General features: G+C 38.9%; 1 protein-coding gene across 3 annotated transcripts in view; it reads left to right on the top strand.

The window, feature by feature from the left end:
- Nucleotides 1-22,915, top strand: part of MRTFA (myocardin related transcription factor A) — a 103,231-nt gene that overhangs the window by 29,759 nt on the left and 50,557 nt on the right. For all 3 annotated transcript variants that reach the window (XM_089523677.1, XM_089523679.1, XM_089523676.1), the window contains exons 3-4: nucleotides 484-592; nucleotides 4,968-5,229. In XM_089523677.1, the coding sequence (XP_089379803.1) occupies nucleotides 545-592; nucleotides 4,968-5,229 (310 nt within the window). In that variant the 5' untranslated portion in view covers nucleotides 484-544. The remainder of the gene's footprint in view (nucleotides 1-483; nucleotides 593-4,967; nucleotides 5,230-22,915) is intronic.

Here is a 22,915-nt window from a genome sequence, read left to right as displayed (position 1 = left end):
ACATGGATACACTGATGTGGATGTGCACATATTGCTGCCATTGAATAATACGTGGCACGAATGTCAGCATTTTTTCCCATCCATGGGGAAGCCTGGAACCAAACCTGTGCAGATAGGAAGGGTCCACTGTAATTTATTCCCCTCCTTGAGAACACTGGTTCATGCTTTAATCGGCTCCTGCCGTCATTATTTTAACTTTTATCATTATTTCCGTTGTCACAATGTGAAGGTCATGGGCACTGGTGCACTACAATGTGAAGATGGAGAAATATTGGTCTCCTTGGTCTCTTCATCTCTGTGCAGGATTCTGCTGCTGAAATAAAGCCCTGTGACACCTCTGGGTGATGTATCTTCAGAGCCCTAAATGGTTTTATTCTACTGACCAATATTTCTCCACCTTCATGTTGTGGTGCATCAGTGCACCTTTGTATTTTCATATCTACCACTTCTGCTCTCTGACAATCTTATCCTCTCTCAAAACAGGTTTATCTCTTTTCTTTTGCTAACCTATGCACCTCCAGCAACTTGCTGCTGCTCGTAAGTGATGCTCCACTCAATTTCTTCAAACTCCTTCTCAAAACCCACCTTTTGTGTGAGTCACAGCTCTTTAATCCCAAGCTTCTGTAAATGAATACTTAATAATGGTAGTATAAAATAAATTCACTTATGTCATGAATCGGCTTTGTTTGGTCTTGGACATATCTAATACAGGGATAGGAATCATACAGCTCTTAAGATTTTGATAGACTGCAGTTCCCATTGTTCCTTGCTTGGTTATGCTGACTTGGGCTGTTGGGATGTGCAGTCCAACAAATTCTGGAGGGCTGCATGATTTCCGTTTCTGATTTAGTATCTTATACTGTGTTGTGGGGCAAACATGAAGAAGAGCTAGAACCTTTGTCAACAGAAAAGATGGGTATAGTTGATGGATACCATAAATTTCCACAGTCTTTAGAGTCTTATGTAGACTCAACTTCCTTATGAAAGTTAAATTCTTGATGCAGTGTTCTCCATTTTTTATGTGGTTTGCCTTGGAGGATTGGTGTATTAACCTTTACATTTGTCTCTCTTCCTTACTTGCTCAGCCTTAAACTTGATCCACTTAACACTGCTGCACCCAAAGATTAGATTTTCTTTTGGTCTCCTCATCAACTAGCCAGAATAATGTAACAGATGGCTTTTAAAATGTAAGAAAAATAGTTACTGCTTCCCAAAATAGTCTCCTTCTACATGTCACCTGCTGCTGCTAGTTGATGCAGGTTGCTTAGCAATTTTTAAATGAGTAGGAAATTGCTATTACCGTGGCAACTGCTCTTAAATAGAAACTGACTTAAAGAAGCAAAAAACAGAGAGAAGTGTTTGTGGCAGGGTTCTCACTTGCTTAGGAAATTGTTTTCATCATCTTGTTCAGAAATAATTACTTAGCAGTACAATGTTTGTTGACCACTGAAAGTATATGAGAGAGAAAGGTATGCTGTATGATGAAGCTGTATATTTGGGTCTATAAAGTGTATGCGTTTTATATTAGGGCCGTCACTAATGGCTGTACTTTGAGTTAACAGCATTGATGTTTAGGCTTTTGTGTTTGTGACATTTTGAGTTGAATGAAAAAGAAAATACCAAATATGTATTTTTGTATAACTGTGTTACGATTTTTTTAGTTTAAAAAAGCATCTGTTTTTAATTTTGTTAAAGTTTAAATGTAAGCAGTTTAAGTATAATTTTAACACTAAATATCTGCACAATAACAACATCTTTGATTAGCATAACATTGCATTCTGTTTTAGGCATCTCTATGCAGCTGCTTCTTCAGGATGCAAGGTTATGCAGAAACTTGCATTAGCTGAGGTTGTTAACACAGATAATTACAGAAGCTTGATGATGCTTTGCCTGTGTAGTCCTTGACAGAATGAGTTTTAATGTTAATAGAATATAAAAAGCATACCTTCCAAAGTTCAGTTGTTTTTTTTAATTCTATACAACACAGAGTACCTGCAGATAATACTGCACCATTATAAACTGTTAAGCTTGATCTGGGCAGACAGGACATCTTAGTTCTCCAGTGTCACATTGCATTGAATAATTCACATAAGTTCTTGAACTAGACCTATAAGACAGGCATTTTGTGACATTTTCACTTAAAGAGTTGTAAATATTGTTACCAAATTTCAGCCTCATGCAATTGTTGTTATCATCTGCCTTTGAGTCAATCTCAACTTATGGGGACCCTGTGGATATCTCCCAAGACTTCCTATCTTTACTGCTTTGCTTAGTTCCTGTACATTTGTACCCATGACCTACTTAATAGAGTCCATCTATGTAGCATGAGGTCTTCCTCTCTTTCAGCTTCCCTGTATCTTCCCTAGCATTACTGTCTTTTCCAGTGAGTCATGATGTGGCCAAAGTACGATAGCCTCAACTTAATAATCTTGACTTCCCTGGAGATTTCCAGCTTGATCTGTTCTAGGACCCATTTGTTTGTCTTTTTGGCTGTCCATGGTATCCTCATCACTCTTCTCCAGCACCACATCTCAAAGGAATTGATTTTTTCTTACCCACTTTCTTAATTGTCCAGCTCTTGCATCCATATGTGGTAATAGGGAATACAATGGCTTGTATGATTCTAACTTTCATGCTTAGTTGTAGATTGTTGTTTTTTAGGATTTTTTCTAGTTCTTTCATAGTTTCCCTCCCCATTTTTAATCTTCTTCTGATTTCTTGGCTGCAGTCCCCGTTTTGATCAGTGTTTGACCGAGGTACAGAACTCTTTATTTCTATTTCTTTATTATCTAGGTTGAATTTGTGTAGATCCTCCATGGTCATTATCTTTGTTTTCTTTATATTCGGCAGCAAGCCTGCCTTTGCACTTTCTTCCTTGATCTTCCTTAGTAGTTTCGTTAGGTCTCTGATTTTTTCTTCTAGTACCTGTAGTATGGTTGTTGTCTGCATATCTTAGATTGTTGATATTTCTTCCTCCTATTTTCACTCCTCCATCTTCTGTGTCCAAACTTGCTCTTCATATAATATTTTTTTGCATATAAGTTGAGCAGGGAGGGTGAAAAGATGCAGCTTTGCCTGACCTCTTTGCCAGATGGGAGCCATTCTGTTTCTCTGTGTTCTGTTCTGACAGTGGCCTTGTGTACTAAGTACAGATTCCTCATCAGGGCTGTCAGATGTGATGGGACTCCCATGTATTTAAGGGCATTCTATAGTTTGCATCATTGCAGTCAAAGACTTTCCTATAATCTATAAAACATACTGATTTTTTTTTGGAATTCCTTGGTGTGCTCCATTAGCCATCACATGTTTGCAATGTGTTCTCTAGTGCCTCTTCCTTTCCTGAATCCTTCTTGCACCTCTGGGATTTCTCTCTTCTATTTATGGTTGAAGTCTGTGGTCCAAAGCACACTGCAGAAATAATCCACTTTGAGATGGCTTTAAGTGCCCTGGTTAGGGAATTCTGGGAACTGTAGTTTTTGTGAGACATTTAGCCTTCTGTATCAAAGAGCTCTGGTGTCATAATAAACTGAAGTTCCAAGCTTTCCCTAGAACTGAGCCAGGGCAGTTAAAGCACTCTCAAACGGGATTATTTCTGCAGTGTGTTTTGGATGTATATTGCAGAATTTTGCTTGCATGGGAGATTAGTGCTATAGTCCCATTGTTGCTGCAGTCTTTTGTGCAGTCTCTTGTCATGGCCCGTTTTAAAAAAGGTTATAAAGTGGTTGAGATAATCATGGTTGCAACAAATCTATTACTTCTGGATTGGTCTTTCATTAATTATATGTAATATTGCATGGGGCACTGAGATTGGAGAGGCAGAAGGGCGGAAATGTGCCTGTGGAAGTTCGGTTGTTCCTTCAGTGCCGGGGATTTGATCTGAAACTCCCCTATCCTTAATATGAATGTTTTTATTTTATTTAAAAACACACACACACACACACACACACACGAACAAATCCAGAAGATCTGATCACTACTATCCTGACATTATCTTTAATTTGGTCCTTTAAAATATATTTCTCAGGTCATATGGTATAATTGCTTTTCTGTGTAGAAAGAAAGAAAGGACAATGTGATACACTATTAATTTGTATTGGTTTATGAGTGGGTTAGTATTCTTGGTAATAAGTGAGAGACATCTAGAAAGTTTTTCATTGTTTCAAAAAATAGTCCTTTAATTGTATTCTCTCAAGAAAAGCTTTACAGAGCATTTGATTCTAGCTGCTGGCTACAATTAGTTCTTTTATTTCTAGGTTATATAGGAACTCTGTCTTGATTTTACTGCATTTTTTTCATTAGCTCATACATAACTATGCTCATATGCTCCTCTTCAAAAAGACAGGTTGATTAATTGGTGCAGTATGAACTGTAGTAATGTAAAACTGGCAAATTAGCATATTCTGCCCAAATGCAGCAACAAGAAAGCTAAGAGGCTTACTTTTACTAGTTGCCCATTGCCCCTGAGACTAGGAAGTTAAGGCATTTCATTTTGAAGGTTGCTGATTATCCCTCAGGAAAGGAATGCTGGTTTCTGAAATGCATGGGGCTTGAATAAATTCTGACACTTCTTATTACTTGCTGCATTCAGTCCATCCCTTTGTCACTTCATAAGACTTTAAAAAGCCATTCTCAACATTTGAATCTGTTCTTAGCAAGCAAGTAGTAATGTGTTTCCCTTTTTTTACATTGATGAGTACATATAGACATACTTTTCTAGGCAGAATTAATCTTGGATTAATGGTATGAATGTGACTGAGAGAAAACAGAAGAAGGAAGCCATCTATATCTCTGTTGCTTACTTGTGTATCAAAATTTTAAAAAACCCAGTGATTAGTGGACTTACTTGGTATTGATCTTACTACATTAAAATACATTGAAAAAAACAGCTACACTGAAAAAAAGCTGTACCTGGAAGGCTAGTATGATTGATACACCACTATCTCAATTCTTGTCTGTTTCTTCTTCAGTTTGCCATCACGAAAGCCAAAGTGGATTTCTCCGGTGTGTTGTGTTTGCCCCCTTCCGTCATTGCTGGAAATGGGCTGGACGGAGGAGGGGCTGGCGAGAATGAAGATGAGACGCTGGTGGTGTCTCTCTCGGGGGCACCAAGCCCACAGAGTGAAGCTGTTGCCAACGAGCTGCAGGAGCTCTCCTTGCAGCCCGAGCTGACCTTAGGCCTCCATCCTGGCCGGAACCCTAATCTTCCCCCACTGAGCGAGAGGAAGAATGGTAAGTAGAACAGTAAAGTCTACCATGCTGAAAATATATAGAATTCTAAGTTTTCCTTATCTCGGATTGCACTGTAATACCCAATGTGTGATGGGTCTCAACTTGTTGATGTACATGAAAGACATGTGAGCCTCTCTGTCATAACTCTCATACTGATCATACTGCATCTGTTGACTTTTCTTCTCCTTCTGTTTTAGATTGAGAAAAATATTTATTTCATTGTTTAGTTTATATTCAACAGGAACAGAGTTTATTTGGTAGTAGGTGACAAAAACAGATAAAAGCTTTTATTATTGTATTTACTTGTGTGATACACATTCATTGTTTTATTCTGAGCTGCATTTATCTTTACCTTTGTTTTTACCTTTGATTTAAGTGGTTTCATAGATTGAGACTGCAAAATGCTCAATCATCATTGTAAATAAAAATGGAAATAGAGTTTAGTTCTCCTTTTTAGTGTTTTGGTTGATTGATCAGTTGTGATAAGGCTATATTGCTTTACTTATATTAATAAAATCAGGAGACATGTAAAGACTTCCACAGTTTGAAACCAAAAACCCTCCATTTTACTGTTGAATGTACTCCTTTTACTCTTAGCAGTATCCCCCCATAATATGGTTGGTGCTTCATTTTTATCTGAGCATCATTGAAAACATTAACAGCTTTCTGACAGTTTTTTCAACCATTACCTGTTGGATTTAGATTAGTACACTAGTCCCTCCCTATTTGCAGACTTGGAGTCTGCGGTTTTGTTCCTTCGTGGACGGCAAGCAGGGAGGGACAAAATGGTGTGGGCGTGGGCACAGCGCCGTATGCGGGAGCACATCACCATTGTAACCAGTGGGGACTCAAATATTTGTGTTTTTCTGGATTGGGGCTCCCCTGAATGGATCCCCCACAAATTGGGAGGGACAACAGTAAATGTGTTATGTGCCCTGAAGTCACTTCCAACTTATGACAACCCTAAGATGAACCTGTCATGGGGTTTTCTTGGCAATATTTGTTCATAGGAGTTTTGTCTTTGTCTTCCTCTAAGGCTGAGAGCGTGTGATTTGCCCAAGATTAGTATAATAGATAGTAACTTTATATTTAGTTTACTTAAAAGAATTGCAGTCATGGTTTTATAGCCAATATTAATCTAGGAATTTGGTTTATATGAGCCAACTGCCTTCTTTTCCTTAAATAGTGGGACTAATTTAATATGGGTCCAATTGTCAGGAAACAGCCCTTTTCCCAAACAGGAGTTTAAAAGCTCTTTTAATACAGTTGCAAGCTCCTCCTCAATACAGCAGTGGTAGAGGTTTGCCACTAAACTCATCTTGACTTGATGTTTTATTTTTATTTAATATCTAATATAAAACTTCCTCAGGCATTCATTAGTGCTCTGATTGTTTGGTCAGAAAACTGAGATAACTGATAACTTTGGAAAAAACTGAATGTCCTCTTCATGTGAGTTTTCTGGTTGATAGACATCACCATAAAACCTTTAAAATTCCTGTCATGTTTCTGTCATTGTTTTAACTTGCTGCCCTGTTAATAGTTCTATCTGTGGTACTATGTCCACTCCACCGAAAGCATCTGAGGAAGTTAACTGAAGTCTTGGAAAGCTCATGCTGCCAACTTCTTTCTTTCAGTTAGTTTCAAAGGTGTACAAGATTTCTCTACATATTGTGGCACAATAGGGAAATTGTAATAGCAATGCTGTTTGTGTGTGTGTGTGTGTGTTTTCTTTTTGCAGGTTGCCAAGCTTCCAAAAACTTGTCTTGCTTTGTGTTATATATTTAAGATAGGCCATTGTTTTGTGTTTTTGACTTGTTGCAACAATGTCTACTTGCCCCCTAGCTACTCTTAATTGTTTCAAAGAAATATGTGAATTATCAGTTTTAAGTTTCTATCCTCGTCATGCCTTTGTACAGATTTTCAGTTTATTGTGTGTGACTAGTCACGTCTTTGTACAGATCTTTCCTTATATCTATCTCACTTATGCCTTATTTCTCTAACACAACAGTCTTGAGTTGAAATCATGTGGTTATCATCTGTAAAGTAAAATATTGTTGTTGTTTTTAAAATGCATCTCACATTTTTGTAAATCTGAACACCAGATAAATTCTTAGAATTCCAGTTTCACCAAGCCACGTGGGAGTGATCTGAAAATCACTGAACTTCTGTATTTGCCACAATTTCTTTTTTACATAAATTAAGAGAGACAACAGCCCTTTACTGGTGTTACCCTCCCTCCAAGAAAGGCTATCAGTTTGAGTAATGTTCATTGTATCTGCATCTGCCAGCTCTTGCCCCATCATGTTTAGTTGTAATCTTGTGTGTATGGAATTGTAAGTTCACATAAGTAAAAACCCTCTTCAGCTCTATTGAGGAAGTAGGAATAGGAATATTGGGAGATAGGGCTGACATCTGGTACTTCTAATGTGCTTTGATACGTTCAGTTCAGTTCAATCTAGTTCTGCTATAACACCTGAACAAGGCTGAAAGTGTGTTCCTCAATATGTGCCAGCACATGAGCTATTTATTAGCTCTTGGACCGTGATGAGTTTTCAAGAAAGAAACAATGATTACTGATGGGCACAAATATGATACTGGTCCCTGACCCATGGTGGGGGGGGGAAGATATTGTTGAACTCCCCCCCCCCCACATCAGATAGCTTCAAAAGCACTTTTGAATATGAATTGTAATATGCTGAGTAATCAGTGATATCCTTCCCTTGCCTTTAGTGTTCAGAAAATCTTAATGATTTATCTAGGGAAGAAAACTAGTTACTATATCTTAATTATCTCATGTTTTCTTCAGAAACATTCACAATCACATTTAAATTCCTTCTAAATATGAAATCAGTTTCCTTAAGGCTTTATATATTGCTAACCTTTTTAAAAAGTCCTCCTTAAAATCTTTAACTGCAACATGCCTGACTTTGGTTCCAAACACACTGCAGAAATAATCTGGTTTGAGAAAGCTTTAACTGCCCCAGCTCAATGCTAGGGAATTCTGGGAACTGTAGTTTTGTGAGACATTTAGCCGCCTTTGTCAGCTCTGGTGCCACAATAAACTACATTTCCCAGGGTTTCCTAGCGCTGAGCCAAGGTAGTTAAAGTGATCTCAAACTGGATTATTTTTGCCATTTTTTATCATAGTTATTTTGAAACATCTCTATAAATTCCTGTGCGCCCCCCCCCCCCCGCAAAGATCGCAACCACTGCTCTTTATTTTATTATTTGCACCCTAGATCAATAAATTGAGCTCTTCTCTACATTATTGGGAAAATTAGTATCTTGATGTGTGTCTAAGTACCAAAGTATAACGGTGTGTTCTTTTCAGCCAAATAGATGTATGTTTTTTAAACTGGAAGATTGGGACTGTTTTATATGGTAAGAGGCACATTTATTGTGAAACATTTTTAAAATGTCAACTGGCATGTTTTCAGCATTTAAGAATGTGATTAAATCAGGACACATGAGTTACTTCCTTTCCTTTTCCATAGCAGGAAGTTCCTGTACTTTGTGTATTTTGGTTTCTTTTACCACTTGCTTAGAATTGAGATGTTTCCTATATGACCTTATGCACAATGCTGATCCTCCATTTTCCTGTCTGAAACAGTCAAGAATTTAAATTGTGGGGATGTGGTGTGTGTGTGTGTGTGTGTATAGGCAAAGTGGACGCTTAATTCCTGATCACTAGTAACTTAAAACTCCCTCTCCCAATTTTTTTTACCTGGGAGCCAGTCCATTTCCTGCAATCTCAGTTTATTGCAAGTACACTTGTCTCTCCATATTCGCTAGGGTTAGGGCCACAAGACCCCCATGAATATGGAAAAACTGCAAATAACAAAAACGCTTGTGTTTTTACCTGAGAGGACACCTCTCTAGGAATCTCTATGTCCTCCAGTGCAACTTTGTGGTCAACATCCGGCAGACATTGACCATCGAACTACACTGGAGTTGCTAAAGATCCCTAGTAGAGTTTTCTCTTTAGGACTCTCTAGGTCTTTCAGTGCAGGTTTTAGTTAAAGTTGACCCTGGAATTTCACTGGAGGACCTAGATATTCCTAGAGAGAACATATTAATAAAACCTGTGATTTATCAAAGCCGCAGATATGGAGGGATGAGTGTAATTAATAGTAGCTGAACCTGGTAAAGGGCCATCATAGTGTACTTTTCATTCAGAGGGTTTCTGAAAGATCCAGGATAAACAGCAAATACAGGAACTTCAAATATGAAACCACTCTCTTCTAAAACCCCTAAAGACACAGCTATAAGGGAAGGCACCCATAAAATTATACTGTTGGAGGGTACACCAAAAACCATTTAGTCTTAACTCACTGCCAGTGAAGGAATCTACTCCTAAAATATGTCTTGAGAGGTGGGCATGCAGTCTTTCTTCAAAAACTCCCAACAAAAGAGAGTCTACTACTTTTGCATGGGGTGGGGAGTCTTTCCCACTGTCAGACAGCTCTTAATATTGGGAAATTCTAAAGTTCAGTCAGAATTTGAATTCTTAAAATGAGGTGTGCAGAATGGGATTGCTGTGAGTATGTAATTAAACAGTTCATATGCCGCTCTGGTCATAGATGTTTGCTGTGTAGGTGTGATCACTTCCTCTTTGTTTCAAGCACTGACATACTTTGCTGATAGGGGAGTTTCAGTTCATTGTTCAAACTTTTCACACTTTTATCAAATAGCCTCATGAGCATACCTTGTCTGGTGAAGTTGTCACTGTGCATGACTAACCTTTTATATTGGGTAATAGGGAGGATATGCTAGGAGTGACAGGAGAGAGAGTCATTAAAATACCAAATAGATGTTGCCTTGACTTGCCATTTATTTATTTATTTATTTGAGGACTCTTCTGTTCCCAGCATGTTGGGTGGCCTTCTGGCAGGTTTACTCTTAGACCTGTTACAGACAGGCCAAAATAAAGCTGCTTCGAGTCACTTTGGAGGTATGGTATTTCAATGATGCATGAGTTCTAAGAGTCTGGAAGCTACACCAAAGCTGCACTCCAATCCTTAGGACTGGAGCGTGGCTTTGGTGCGGCTTTTGGACTCTTAGGACGCATGCATCATTGAAATACCATACCTCCAAAGTTACTCGAAGCAGCTTTATTTTGGCCTGTCTGTAACAGGCCTTAGTTTGCTTTAAATGTACCTACGTGTTTTGGTAGCAGCAGTTATATAGATTGTTCTTGGAAGCTGTTCATTTTTCTGCCTCAAAATCTGAAATGATTGTATTTATATTACAGTCCGTCCTCGCCTTACGCGGGGGATCCGTTCCGGATCCCTCCGCGTAAGGCGAATTCCGCCTATGCTCGAGCCCCATTGAAAACAATGGGGCTCATGCGGGGCGCAACGGGCGCGCGCGCCCATTCAATTGAATGGGATGCGCCGCGCGCCACGGATTGAGCGCATATGCTCAAGTCCGCGTATGGCGCGCCTGCACTGTAATACAGAATGTGGCTCTCTTTAAGTATTGTTTACTTTGTAGTAAAAAATTACCTGATCTGCTCAACTCCTATTTTAATACTTCAGGACTAGAAATGTACAACAAAAATTGAACAGCCAAATGAATACAATTTAAGTATAATTTTTTTTAGTAGTGTAAATTGGCAAAAATATATTCACCTATTTTAAAAATGCTGTCCTCCAGGCAGCTTTTGTACGTTATATTGCTTCAGTTTCTAGTTCCATAGACAAAATACGTACTCTGGTGATAGAAGAAGAGGATTCCTCATTGTTTTCCTAATTCAACATGTTTACCTCATTAACCATCATCATATGTGTTTACTTCATTATGTCAAAAATTGTACTGTGTGTCATTACATTCTCAGATTGAGTTAGATTAAATATAATTATAGTCATAGATTGAGTTCATTCCAAGACAGGATTGATAGCATGTGAAGAACATTTGATGTGAAGCAGACTTCTGCTGTGCTTTTGCTACAATTGGGTTGCAAAAACAGACACCAAACTCTGTGTCAGATGTCATAGGTAAATAACTTGTACAATTTATTCAGTTGAATTATACACAGAGAATTTTATGGAGTTTAATTTTTGTTTCCTTTAGTTGAAAAATAGTGTTCTGTTGCAACTGTGGAACTGTTTATACAGCTAGTTTACATATTGGCGTGTTTCTAGACAGATGAGCTTGTTATTGTCAGATGTTTGGTATCAATATAATAATAATAATAATAATAATAATAATAATTCTTATTAATTAATTTATTTATATTTTCCTGCCTCTCCCAGGTGGATTGAAGTGGGATTACAACCCAACAATAACAATAAGATACAAGAATAAAACATATAATTTTCAAGCATTAAAACAGTTAAAAACAGTACAGTCAAACAATTATAAGATATAATATTCTGATCCTGAATAGGAGAGTGAATGATGTCTTTACAGAAGATTGGGTGGATAGGCTTGAATAGTTAGTTGCAAATCGTGGCAAGATGTTTACCAATTCCATGCCGATTGTTGCTAGTTCTTGTGGACTAACAGTGATCAACATGAATAGCCAGCTATTTACCAACATCATTGTACTATTTCTTTCTCCCATTCTTATTTAGTGATAAGTATGTGGGGATTATAGATGAGAACTAACTAAAGTTTTTCCAGAAAGAAATGTCACCTTTTCTATTTTGTGTCTCTTTTTGTTCAACAAGCTTAGCAATAGCTAGTAGTAAGTGTTAAACATACTTGGAGAGGACAGCTCCTTAAGTGTGATTAAAACACGATGTGCTATCATATGCTTTGTGGAATCTCTGAAATATTCAGGACTTCTACTTTTAACTGAAGATAGTTGTCATTCCCCATCCCCAATAGTCTGTGCTGATGTGGCAAGTTCAATGTTCTTAGTCTTCAGACAACTCATTGTAGAGTCTTGAAGAGAACACATTGGCTTAAATTCAATTTTGTTAGTTCCATTTTACAGTAAAATTATTAAATCATCTGAATTTACGTAACTTTTGACTTGCCAAGTTCCTATTGATTCATTGAGTCGATTGCATTTGGGTTTAATCCTGTGACCTAGTACCAATTTACTTAAATAGTTTCTATCAGTTTTTCTTCCTATTCCCTATATACTTGTTAATTTTCTGAATTGATATTTTGCACCTCAGGAAGTGGGAGGAATTGTGAAAATCTGAGCAGTTTAAGTTATTCTGTATGTGTTTTGTGTGCCTTTAAGTCATTTCCAATTTATGGCAACCCTAAAGTGCTATCATGGGGTTTTCAGAGGAGGTTTTCTATTGCCTGAGGCTGAAAGCATGTGACTTGCCCAAGGGCACCCAGTGAGTTTCATGACTGAGCTGAAATCTAACCCTGATTTCCAGAGTCATAGTCCAGTGCTCAAACAAACAAAGCAGCACCATTTATATACAGCTTCCTACTGAATTAACAATATCTAAGCGGTTTACAACTGTAAGCTAATTGCCCCCAACAAGCTGGGTACTCATTTTAGTGACCTCGAAAGGATGCAAACCCGAGTCAAGCTTGGGCCCTGGCTAGTATTGGACTCGCAACCTTATGGTTTTTTGAGTGAGTGGCTTGCAGTACAAGCATTTCACCACTGTGCCACCAGGGTTCCTGGTGCTCAAACCATTCTGCACACAAAAGTGGGATTAATTTGTAAAGCCCACAAGAGCCAGTGTGGTGTAGAGGTTAGATCATTGGACTATGGCCCTGGAGACCAGGGTTCAATTCTCCGCATGGCCATGGAAAGACACTGGATGACCTTGGGCAAATCACACAGTCTCAGCCACAGAAAATCTCATGATAAGTTCTCTTTAGGGTCACCATAAGTCAGAAGTGACTTGAAGGCACACAATAACTACAACAAACAAGTAAAAGGTTAATTCTGTTAAAAGTTTTCTTTATCCACTCTCCCCTCCAGGCTAGGCCAGTGGCAGTTGGAATCAGGGCTGGGAAGTAGTGGTGATTTTGGAGTTATTCCTTGTCCTACCCTGGAGTAAGATGTTTTTTCTTAATGTTACTCTCATTCCTACTCTTATAAAAACCTCTTACTCCTTACTCTTACTCCTACTCCCCAGCCCTGGGGAAAAGCCCCGATTGCTTAGCAAGGCTGGTGTGTGTAAGTGTAAGTGTCTCTCTTTGCCTCCCAGTCTCTTCCCCAGTGCAATATAATAACATTGTTTTTAGTGTTTGCACATACAATATAATAGGAATAAGGAGTAACAAATATATTTTATTATTGCATACTCCTACTCCTGTGAAAACCTCTTACTCCTACTCCCCAGCCCTGGTTGGAATGAAGGGAGGGCCTTTAGTCTTCCTCTGAGGCTAGGCTCGGTGGAGCTGTACCTGCCTCTTCTTCTCTCCCTCTGAGGCCAGAATAATGGCAGTTAGGATGGAGGGAAGGCCTTTCATTTACCTCTGGGGCTAGGCGTGATCACTTACTGCTGAATAAAATACTTAGACATAATGACCTACGTTTGTTTGTTCTGTGCTGCATCCCTGGGCTGGGGAGCCATGCACCCTACACAGAATAAAAACGTCCATTGTAGGCCACCCACATCTTTACCAGAAGAACATTCCCATATCTAAGTTGTTCAGATTGCTTTTCTATTTGGAGATGGGGGAGGAATCTCCCAAGTGACTAAATGATTATTCATTCATTTGTAACAGCATTGTTTCTCTGGGAATGTCTAACAGTACACCCTTTAAAATGACTTGAAACTATCTGGCTTACTTTCCTTTGCAGTGTTTGTGCTGTTTGGTAGCAGCTTGTTTCTGGACCTAAAGTGTGGTGCTCTTATCAAATATTCTTCAATGTTATTTCTTTTATTTGCATTTTTCTGTCACTTGCAATTAAATCACATCACCATTTCCTTGATTTTCATTTCCCCAGTTTTTAGTCAACATAAATGGTACTTTTATTTGCCTAAGGGCATAAAACCTATGATTGTTATCAGTCTGGGTCTGTCTTGGTTCTTTCACATTCCTGGCCAGTTCAATCTTTAGGTTGTGCATTGTTAGTCAAATAACTGATTGGAACAGATAAAGTAGAACTTGCAGTAGCTTGTTGACCTGTGCTGACATACTTTCACTGCAGAAAAAGAACACATTCTGGAGAAACTCAGATGTTAGGAATGTATGGAATTTTACTCTTGAGGCAGTTCATTAAATGAGCTTAATGCTTCAGGTAATGGAGAGCTTCCACTGGACTAAACAGTGTACACAGCACTTTGAAACATGCTGTAAAATTTTGGGCCTGTTCTTTGGAAATTGACAACATGGGATTAAAATTATTTTTAAACCATAAACTCAGATGTGGTTTTTAACAGATTAATGGAATTTGGAGGTTAAAGATGTGAACTGTATACATTTAATGCTGAAAACTGGCCACAGTATTAAAAGATCTTAGGGAAAGCCTGTTTTAGCTTATTAAAATAAAGGAGTGCTTTTGGTTCATCTTGAACCATCAGATTTGATTTTGAACTTCTAACTTTGGGTTGTAGTCTGGCTCATGATTTTTTAAATTTTTTTGCAGACCAAACTAAGTTAGATCATAGTTGTATCTTGTACATTCTTTTTACATTTGTGATCCTTCCAGGATGCTGTTTGCATATAAAACAGTATGTTGGTAGATCAGCTTTGGACAATGAGATTTTGAAAATGTAATCGGAGAAATTGCTGTACTGTGGAATATAATGATACAGATGGCCAGCAGCCAGCCTGACTGAGAATTCAGAAATGTAACTTTGTATATAACTTTGCTAAGCTCTGCTTCATTAAATATTTGAAAGCTGCCCTGGAATCAACTTCAAAAGATCTCATTCTGGATAATGCCAAATGAAGTGGGTGTGAATTACACTAGTAAATTTCTCAGCCTGTTTTTCTCATCTGCAAATGTTCTGGGTCGTACTTGTTGCACTTCATGTGGGCTGGACACAAAAATTTTTAAGCTATGTTAATGTCTCTGTTTAGAATCACGTGGTTCTTGTGATTCCTGGAAGAGAACTGCCTCATCAGTATAGTCCACTGGGGAATTTAAGAGTTCACAAGCAACCTCTTCCTTTCTCAGACAGGAGACATTGTAGGAGAATGACACTTCTCAGAAAAGGAAAATCCTGGAGGGACCCTTGCTTGTTACAAACTTCATAACTCAAAGCTGTTGGAATGTCTGGGCTTGTAGTGTGTTTCTGAATTTTACCTGCAACTTGGAGCATTTGAGAACTGTATAGATTAGAAGAAGGAACAGTTTTTAGTGACAACACAAAAGGACTTACATTTAAAAAGGAAATCTTGAATGAGTCTGAATCTATCTTTCCTGAATTTCTCATTGGTCCTTTTGAGATAAGGAATCAATATGATACTGTTGGAACCAGAGATTCAAATGATGGCAGTCCAATCAGGTAACCTCCCATCAGTTAAACAGTGTTAATGTGCTAGTAATGATAATGTGAGGAATTAGAATTGAATGCTTCATATTAGTGGACATAGAAAGAGACTTGTTTAATGATTATAAATAATTCACTTTGGGGTTTGGTTAGGAAGAAAATGTTCAGTCTTTTCTTCACTGTTATTTCAAAAGTTTTAACTACATGATCATTGCTTAGGATTTCAAACAACTCTCAGAGCTTCAGTGCTTTAATGAAGCAAATTTGGCTGGGAACACCCCATTCTCCTGATCCCTGACTATCGCGCCCTTTCCAGGTCACAAAAAGGAGCCACTTTTTGCAGCTCCCTTTTGTGCCCTGGAAAGGCCAGATCAAGGCTGCGGTGTGCGGTTGTCATGGCCCTGATCAGTTGGACGCGGCGGCAGGCCTTCCCTTAGGGGCAGTCTGCATAGCCTCAGAGTCTCAGGATGTATTAAAAATACAAAGTAGCCCTATGCATTTCAGCCAAGAAATATTTGTATGACCTTCTTTAGGGTCTGTGAAAATAAATTGGGGGGGGGGGGGAGGGATTATATTCATGCAAGACATTGGCTGAAGAAATATAAAAAGTATTGTTATCATTGTCATTATTTACATAGTCCATTGATGTGCACGGTGCTTTACAAGTAAAATAACAAAAAAGCTGGCTCTGCCAGAGGTGTACAATCTAAAACACACACACATATATATGCACACACATGGGAAAGAAGGAAGTCTTTATTTAGAATGTGTTAAAAGAAATGGGTGTGTGGACTGTATATGCATGCAAGAGATTGAAGAAATCTAAAATTTATATATGTGCATGTGGATCATATTAAATAGCATCTAGAATACAGTCATTCAGAAGTAATCAACCAAATAAAATTGTTTACATAAAAAAAAAATTCTATATACTTTCAAGGCAGTTGGAAAATTAACCTGTAACCATTTCATAATAGTGTGTCCCCAGATTTTTTGCCTGATAGCTGATAGTTTTATGATCATGAGTCAAAGCATTGTAAGCCTTAAATTTTTAGCCCAGTCTTAAGAGGAATCAATTGTTGTAATCTCTGATACTTCTGATTTTCTTAATAAATTATTAAATGTTGCTTTGTCTTAATTTGGTAATTCAGTTACACTGAGTTTTTGAATGCTAACTAAGAACCTGTTGGAAATTCCATCTTCCAAATACGTTGTTACATCCCAGATTGCCTTTTCAGTGGTGGCCCCACAAATCTGGAATGGTCTTCCCGAGGAGCTCCGTCTTGTGACCCCCCTGGAAACATTTAAAAAGAGGCTTAAAACCTTCCTCTTCTGTCTAGCCTTCCCTGCTGAAAAATGAAGTTGTGCACTCCCAATCCCATTGACTCTGTGCCTTACTCTCTTGAATGATTGTTTTTAGATTTTATATAATTTGTATTTTGTATTTTATTTATTTTATGAGATGTTGTAATGGTTTTATCGGTCTGTAAACCGCTTTGATCTAAGGAAAAGCGGTATACAAATAAATTTTATTATTATTATTAATAATAATAATAATAATAATAATAATGGAGCCTGATTAAACAAAAATACGCATTGATTTGACTTTAAATAATTGGTAGCTACTTGATGAGAAAATGCAGTAAAATACATTAAAATACAGGCAGCCCTCCACATCCACAGATGCTTTATGCACAGATTCAACTATCCATGGCTTAAAAATATTTTAAAACATATAAATTTCCAAAAGCCAATGTTGATTTTGCTATTTTATATAAAGAACGCCATTTTATTGTGCCATTGGAATGTAATGGGACTTGAGCACCCACATATTTTGGTATCCACAGAAGGTCCTGGAACCAAACCCCAGTGGATACCAAGGGCTCACTGTATACATTTGTAAAATGTATTAAAATTCTTCTTCAATATAATATTTTTTTTATTAAAACTGTTTCAGTGTTAAATGGAATCTCCTTCCTTGGAGGTCTTTAAGCAGATACTAGATGGCCATCTGTCGGGAATGCTTTGATTTGGATTTCCTGCATGGCAGGGGGTTGGACTGGATGACCCGTGCGGTCTCTTCCAACTCTATGATTCTATGATTTTAAATCTCTTCATCAATGTTTAGTTAATACAATGCCATTGTGTATGGCAACTTCCTTAGTTTTTAAAAAACTACTTCCAGTTACTTAAATACAGTCCTCTTTGTATAGTCAGTATTTTTTTTCTGCCTGACATTCATTTTCTTGCATTTGTGGTTGTGCTGTCTTAGTCTGTCTGTCATGCCACTGCAGTGGTTTACTGTAGTTTTCTTTCATGAAGCTCCAGATTAGCAAGATTGTTTGAATAGAAGTTAATAATTTTTAAAGTTATATTTTTATTTAGAAACTGAAAAGAGAGAACCTTTATTTTTCATTTTATTTTCCCCATTAAATCATATTGTGTGTGTGTGTGTGTGTGTGTGTGTGTGTGTGTCCCCATTTGATGGTCACAGTTTAGAGTTGTGGTTGGGATTATTATTATTATCCTGTCCCCCCCCCCCCCCCATTAATAATTGGGACTCAGAGCAGCTTACAATTTAGCAATAGCAATAGCAAGTACATTTCTGTGCCACTTACCAATGTACTAATTGGTTTACATAGTGTATGCCAATTGCCCCCAACAAGCTGGGTGCTCGTTTTACTGATCTACGGAAGGATGCCAGGCTGAGTCAATCCAGAGCCCTTGGCTGGTATTGAATTGACAACCTTATGGTTTGTGAGTGAGTGGCTGCAGTACAGGCATTTAAACCACTGCACCAGGGTTCTAATTTAAGAGAACAGTACAATGAAAACATACAAAAGAGAGCATTAAAATAGAATTAAATAAATAAATTTAAATAGAATTAATTACTACAGTATTAAAACAGGTCACTGTTTAAAAAAAGTTTTTAAAAAGATAAAAGCATTTAAGAACAGTACACTATAAAACACTACAACCCCCAGACCATTCTTTTAAAGACTTTGTTTTAAAAGCCTGTCTGAATAAAAATGTCTTAGCCTGCCGATGGAAGGACAACAAAGGAGAGGACCATTATGGTTACCTGGGAAGGGAGTTCCAGGATCTAGGGGCAGCCACCAAGAAGGCTCTCTCTCGTGTCCTCATCAACTGTGCTTGAAATGGTGGTGGGACTGAGACATGGGCCTCTCCTGATGAGCTTAAAGCCTGGACTGGTTCATATAGGGAGATATGGTCTGCCAGATAGCCTAGACCTGAGCCATATAGGGCTTTATAGGTCATAACTAGAACTTTGAATTGTGCCCAGAAACAAACTGGCAGCCAGTGGAGCTGTTTCATCAGGGGCTTTATGTAGTCTCTGTAAATTGCCGCAGTTAAGTCTGGCGGCAACTCTTTGGACCAGCTGCAGTTTCTGAACAATCTTCAGAAGCAGCCTCAAGTAGAGCACATTACAGTAGTCCAAACAGGATGTAACCAAGGCATGCACCACTGTGGCCAGATCTGACCTCTCAAGGAACAGGTGCAGTTGCCACATATGTTTTAGATGTGTAAAAGCACTCCTGGTCACTGCAGAAACCTGGGCCTCCGGGTTCAAAGTTGTATTAAAACAGATCTGACATTTCAAGGAATGGATGCAAAAACACTCCTGGATGCTGCAGAAACCTGGGCCTCCTGGTTCAAGGCTGAGTCCAGGAGTACACCCAAACTGCAAACTTTGTCTTCAGGGGGAATATAAACCTATTTAACACAGGCTCAATCTCTGTTTCCTAATCTGCCTTCTTACGGACCAGGAATACCTCTGTCTTGCCTGGATTAAGTTTCAAATTTGTGTGTCCTCATTCAGTCTGTTACTGATGACAGACATTTGTTTAGGATCAGGACAGTCTCTTTAGATTGGGCTGGAAAGGAGTGGTAGAGTTGTGTGTTATCAGCATATTGATAGCACTGTACTCCAAGACTCTGGATGACTTCTCCCAGCAGTTTCATGTATATGTTGAATAGCATAGGGGACAAACAGAACCCTGAGGGACCCCACAAGCCAGTGGCCAAGGGGCAGGAGTCCTCCAGCACTACCTTCTGAGTTTCCCCTCCTGAAAGGAATGGAGCCAGTGTAAAACAGTACTTCCAAGTCTCATCCCAGAGAGGTGATCCAAAAGACTATCATGGTTGATGGTATTGATAGTCACCGAGAGGTCCAGCAGAAATAACAGGGACATGTTCCCTCTGTCCAGTGCACTGCATAGGTCATCCGCCAAGATGACCAAGATTGTCTCTGTTACATATCCAGGCCTAAAACCAGATTGAAATGGATAAGAGTTTGTTTGGCTTTTCCGCCTTCAGTGCCCAAAGTTGCATTTATGTTGCTTTTTGCTGCAACCCTAGGGGGGTTTGTTATGGATCAGTGATAGGATTAGAAAAGTATATATACAAGCCAAGATTCTTAAAATTCTGTTCTCATTGTAAATTAAATGGAACAATCTTTCTCCCTTCAAAACATTTCCAGCATTGGATATAGCTGGGATTGTTCAAGCATAGTGATTCCCAAGACATTACTACTCAAGTCTTGTTAAACAGATCCTGTTTTGGCTTATGACACAAAGCAGTTCTGCTGCCTTGGATTAAACATTAAATATTCAGCAAAGAGGGATTTCTGTGAAACTTAAAATAGAGTGTGAACCATGACACTAGTGTTTCATTGAAGTTCTGTTCTTGATAGTGTGGCTGTTGCTGTTGTATTTTTTTTTTAAGACAAAGTTTAAGAATAACATGTTAGGCTAACTCACAATTTGAGTGCTGACTTGAGGAAAGGCACCGATACTGTATATGTAACTTGATGTAGATTTTAAGATCTTTGCTAAGATTTTGGGGTGGATATGGAAAGTATAGCCTCTCCTTTGGATAATATGATTGAAGAAATTCTCTTGTACAGCAGAATTGGCATGCTGTTAAAACAAAGGTCTTCATGTTCAGTCCAGATACAGACCAATGCCAGCAGAGGATACAATAATTCCACTAAAGAACAATGCATAGTGAATATTCCAGATCCTCCCTGCTATTGATATTCACAAATATTTTCTTCTTGAGATGCATGTTTGGGTTATTTATAGATATAATTAGTAGGCTCATCACGCATTGTTCTTGATGTATGCCTTCAAATCATGGCAGCAAGATTTCTTCAGAGGAAGTTTGTCATTGCCTTTCCCTGAGGCTGTGAGTATGTGACTTGCCCAAGCGAGCTTGTTTTCTGCTGCTCCAGAGACTAGAACACGGAACAATGGATGCAAACTGCAGGAAAAGAGATTCCACCTCAACATTAGGAGGAACTTCCTGACAGTAAGGGCTGTTCAACAGTGGAACAAACTCCCTCGAAGTGTAGTGGAGTCTTCTTCCTTAGAGGTCTTCAAACAGAGGTTGGATGGCCATCTGTCGGGGATGCTTTGATTGTGATTTCCTGCATGGCAGGGGGTTGGACTGGATGGCCCTTGTGGTCTCTTTCAACTCTACGATTCTATGATTCTATGAGTAAGGGCTGTTCGACAGTGGAACACACTCCCTCGGAGTATGGTGAAGTCTCCTTCCTTAGAGGTCTTCAAACAGAGGCTGGATGGCCATCTGTCGGGTATGCTTTGATTTAGATTTCCCGCATGACAGGGGGTTGGACTGGATGGCCCTAGTGGTCTCTTCCAACTCTGTGATTCTATGATACGAAGGTCACACAGTGGGTTTCATGGCTGAGCTGGGACTCAAACCCTTGTCTCAAGAATCGTAGTCCAGCATTCAAACCACTGCACCATGCCGGAAATGGCTATAATAGAGCTACCTGGTAGGTAAAATAAATCTTTGCTTTTTAAAGTTGAGAATCCTCGCAAAATAATTATTTTTGCATTTTTTAACACAGAAACGCACTGGATGTGTTTACACACAGAGTGAGCAAATGTGGCCTATAGCAGCATGTAGCTCACAAGGTCGTTTGTGGTGCCTTCACAACATCCTAGTCCCTCATTAGTTTATTTGTCTATTTTAGCAAAATCAATTCTCATTTATTTGTGGATTGAAAAAAGAGACTATTCCTGCGCCTTCAACAGTCTACCCTGCTCCAAATGCAGTGGAATCACCATCCCAAAAACCAGGGTTGATAATGAGGGGATTCAATACTTCTTTAAAAAGTACAGAAAAGTGGAGTTAGGAGGTATGCCCCCTCAAGGTCCTGGAGTGCAGCTTCCAAATCTCTGACAGTTGCACTCCTCTAGAGAACCAGCAGAGTGTAGTACAGTCGGCCCTTCTTATACGCGGATTTGCCTTCCGCGGATTTGAGCATCCGCGGAAGGCAAACCCGGAAGTTGTCCCCAATGGCGGCACGCGTGCATGCGCGCTGCCATTGGGGACAAAAGTCCCTAGCTTACCCTCCCCTTTCCTTCCCTCCCTTCCAGCCTCCCTCCTTCCCTCCCTCCCTTTCCCCACTTACCTTTTTCATCGCCGCCGCCGCCACCTTGGCCTCCGAGTCACCGTTACCGGCGGCGGCGGTGGCGGCGAGGAGGCATGGCCCTCGGCCTCTGCGGGAAGCCCACTGGGTGACCTTGGGAGAGTCACACACTCTCAGCCCCAGAAAAGCCCATAATAGGTTGGCCATAAGTCATAAATTACTTGAAGACACACAGCAACAGCAAATGTTTATGTAAACTACTATCTGTAATCCTCAACAACACCTGCAATATGGAGATAATAACCAGGTTTGGAAGGCTTGCTGCATTTTGATTGTATAGAAGAAAAGCCCTAGAAATCTAAAGTAGTATTAAATTCCTTCTGTCCCCTTTATGTAGAGGGGTAGTGTTTTCTTCAGTCATCTGTGCAAAATGCTCACTTTAAAGCTTAGGAAATCACTGCTATTGAATTTGAATCCACTTCAGACATTCACCACATTTCTCCTAAACCACAAATGTCTATGCTAATGTTTTCCATTTCCAGATGACAAGACTTGGCTGTGTGTAAAACATAGGTTTTTACTGCTTACAAGAGAGCTGCTTTAATAAAGTAACTTACAAGGAAGGATGTATATATTTCGGTGTGCTCTATGCTTACAAGCATCATCATGAGTGTTTTATCAGTGGTAGAAAAAGTGATCTGTAATTGAATTGGTTAGGCCTTTGTATTAATATTTTTGGTGTACAAGTTATGTAAGAACAATAAACTTAACACCTGAGAGTGCTAATGCATATACAAATTAAAGATCTAGTGCAGATCACATACAAATCATACCTTCCAAGACTGAGGTTTATTTGCCCCCACCCCCATCAAATGTATAAAGTTCTCTTGGTATAGTA

Source organism: Sceloporus occidentalis, unplaced genomic scaffold (assembly GCF_023333645.1).
Source record: "Sceloporus occidentalis isolate IW3139 unplaced genomic scaffold, rSceOcc1.0.p SCAF_5, whole genome shotgun sequence".
Lineage (NCBI taxonomy): Eukaryota > Metazoa > Chordata > Lepidosauria > Squamata > Phrynosomatidae > Sceloporus > Sceloporus occidentalis.
Note: the sequence above shows the minus strand (reverse complement) of the source record. Positions and strands in the feature narration are given on the sequence as shown.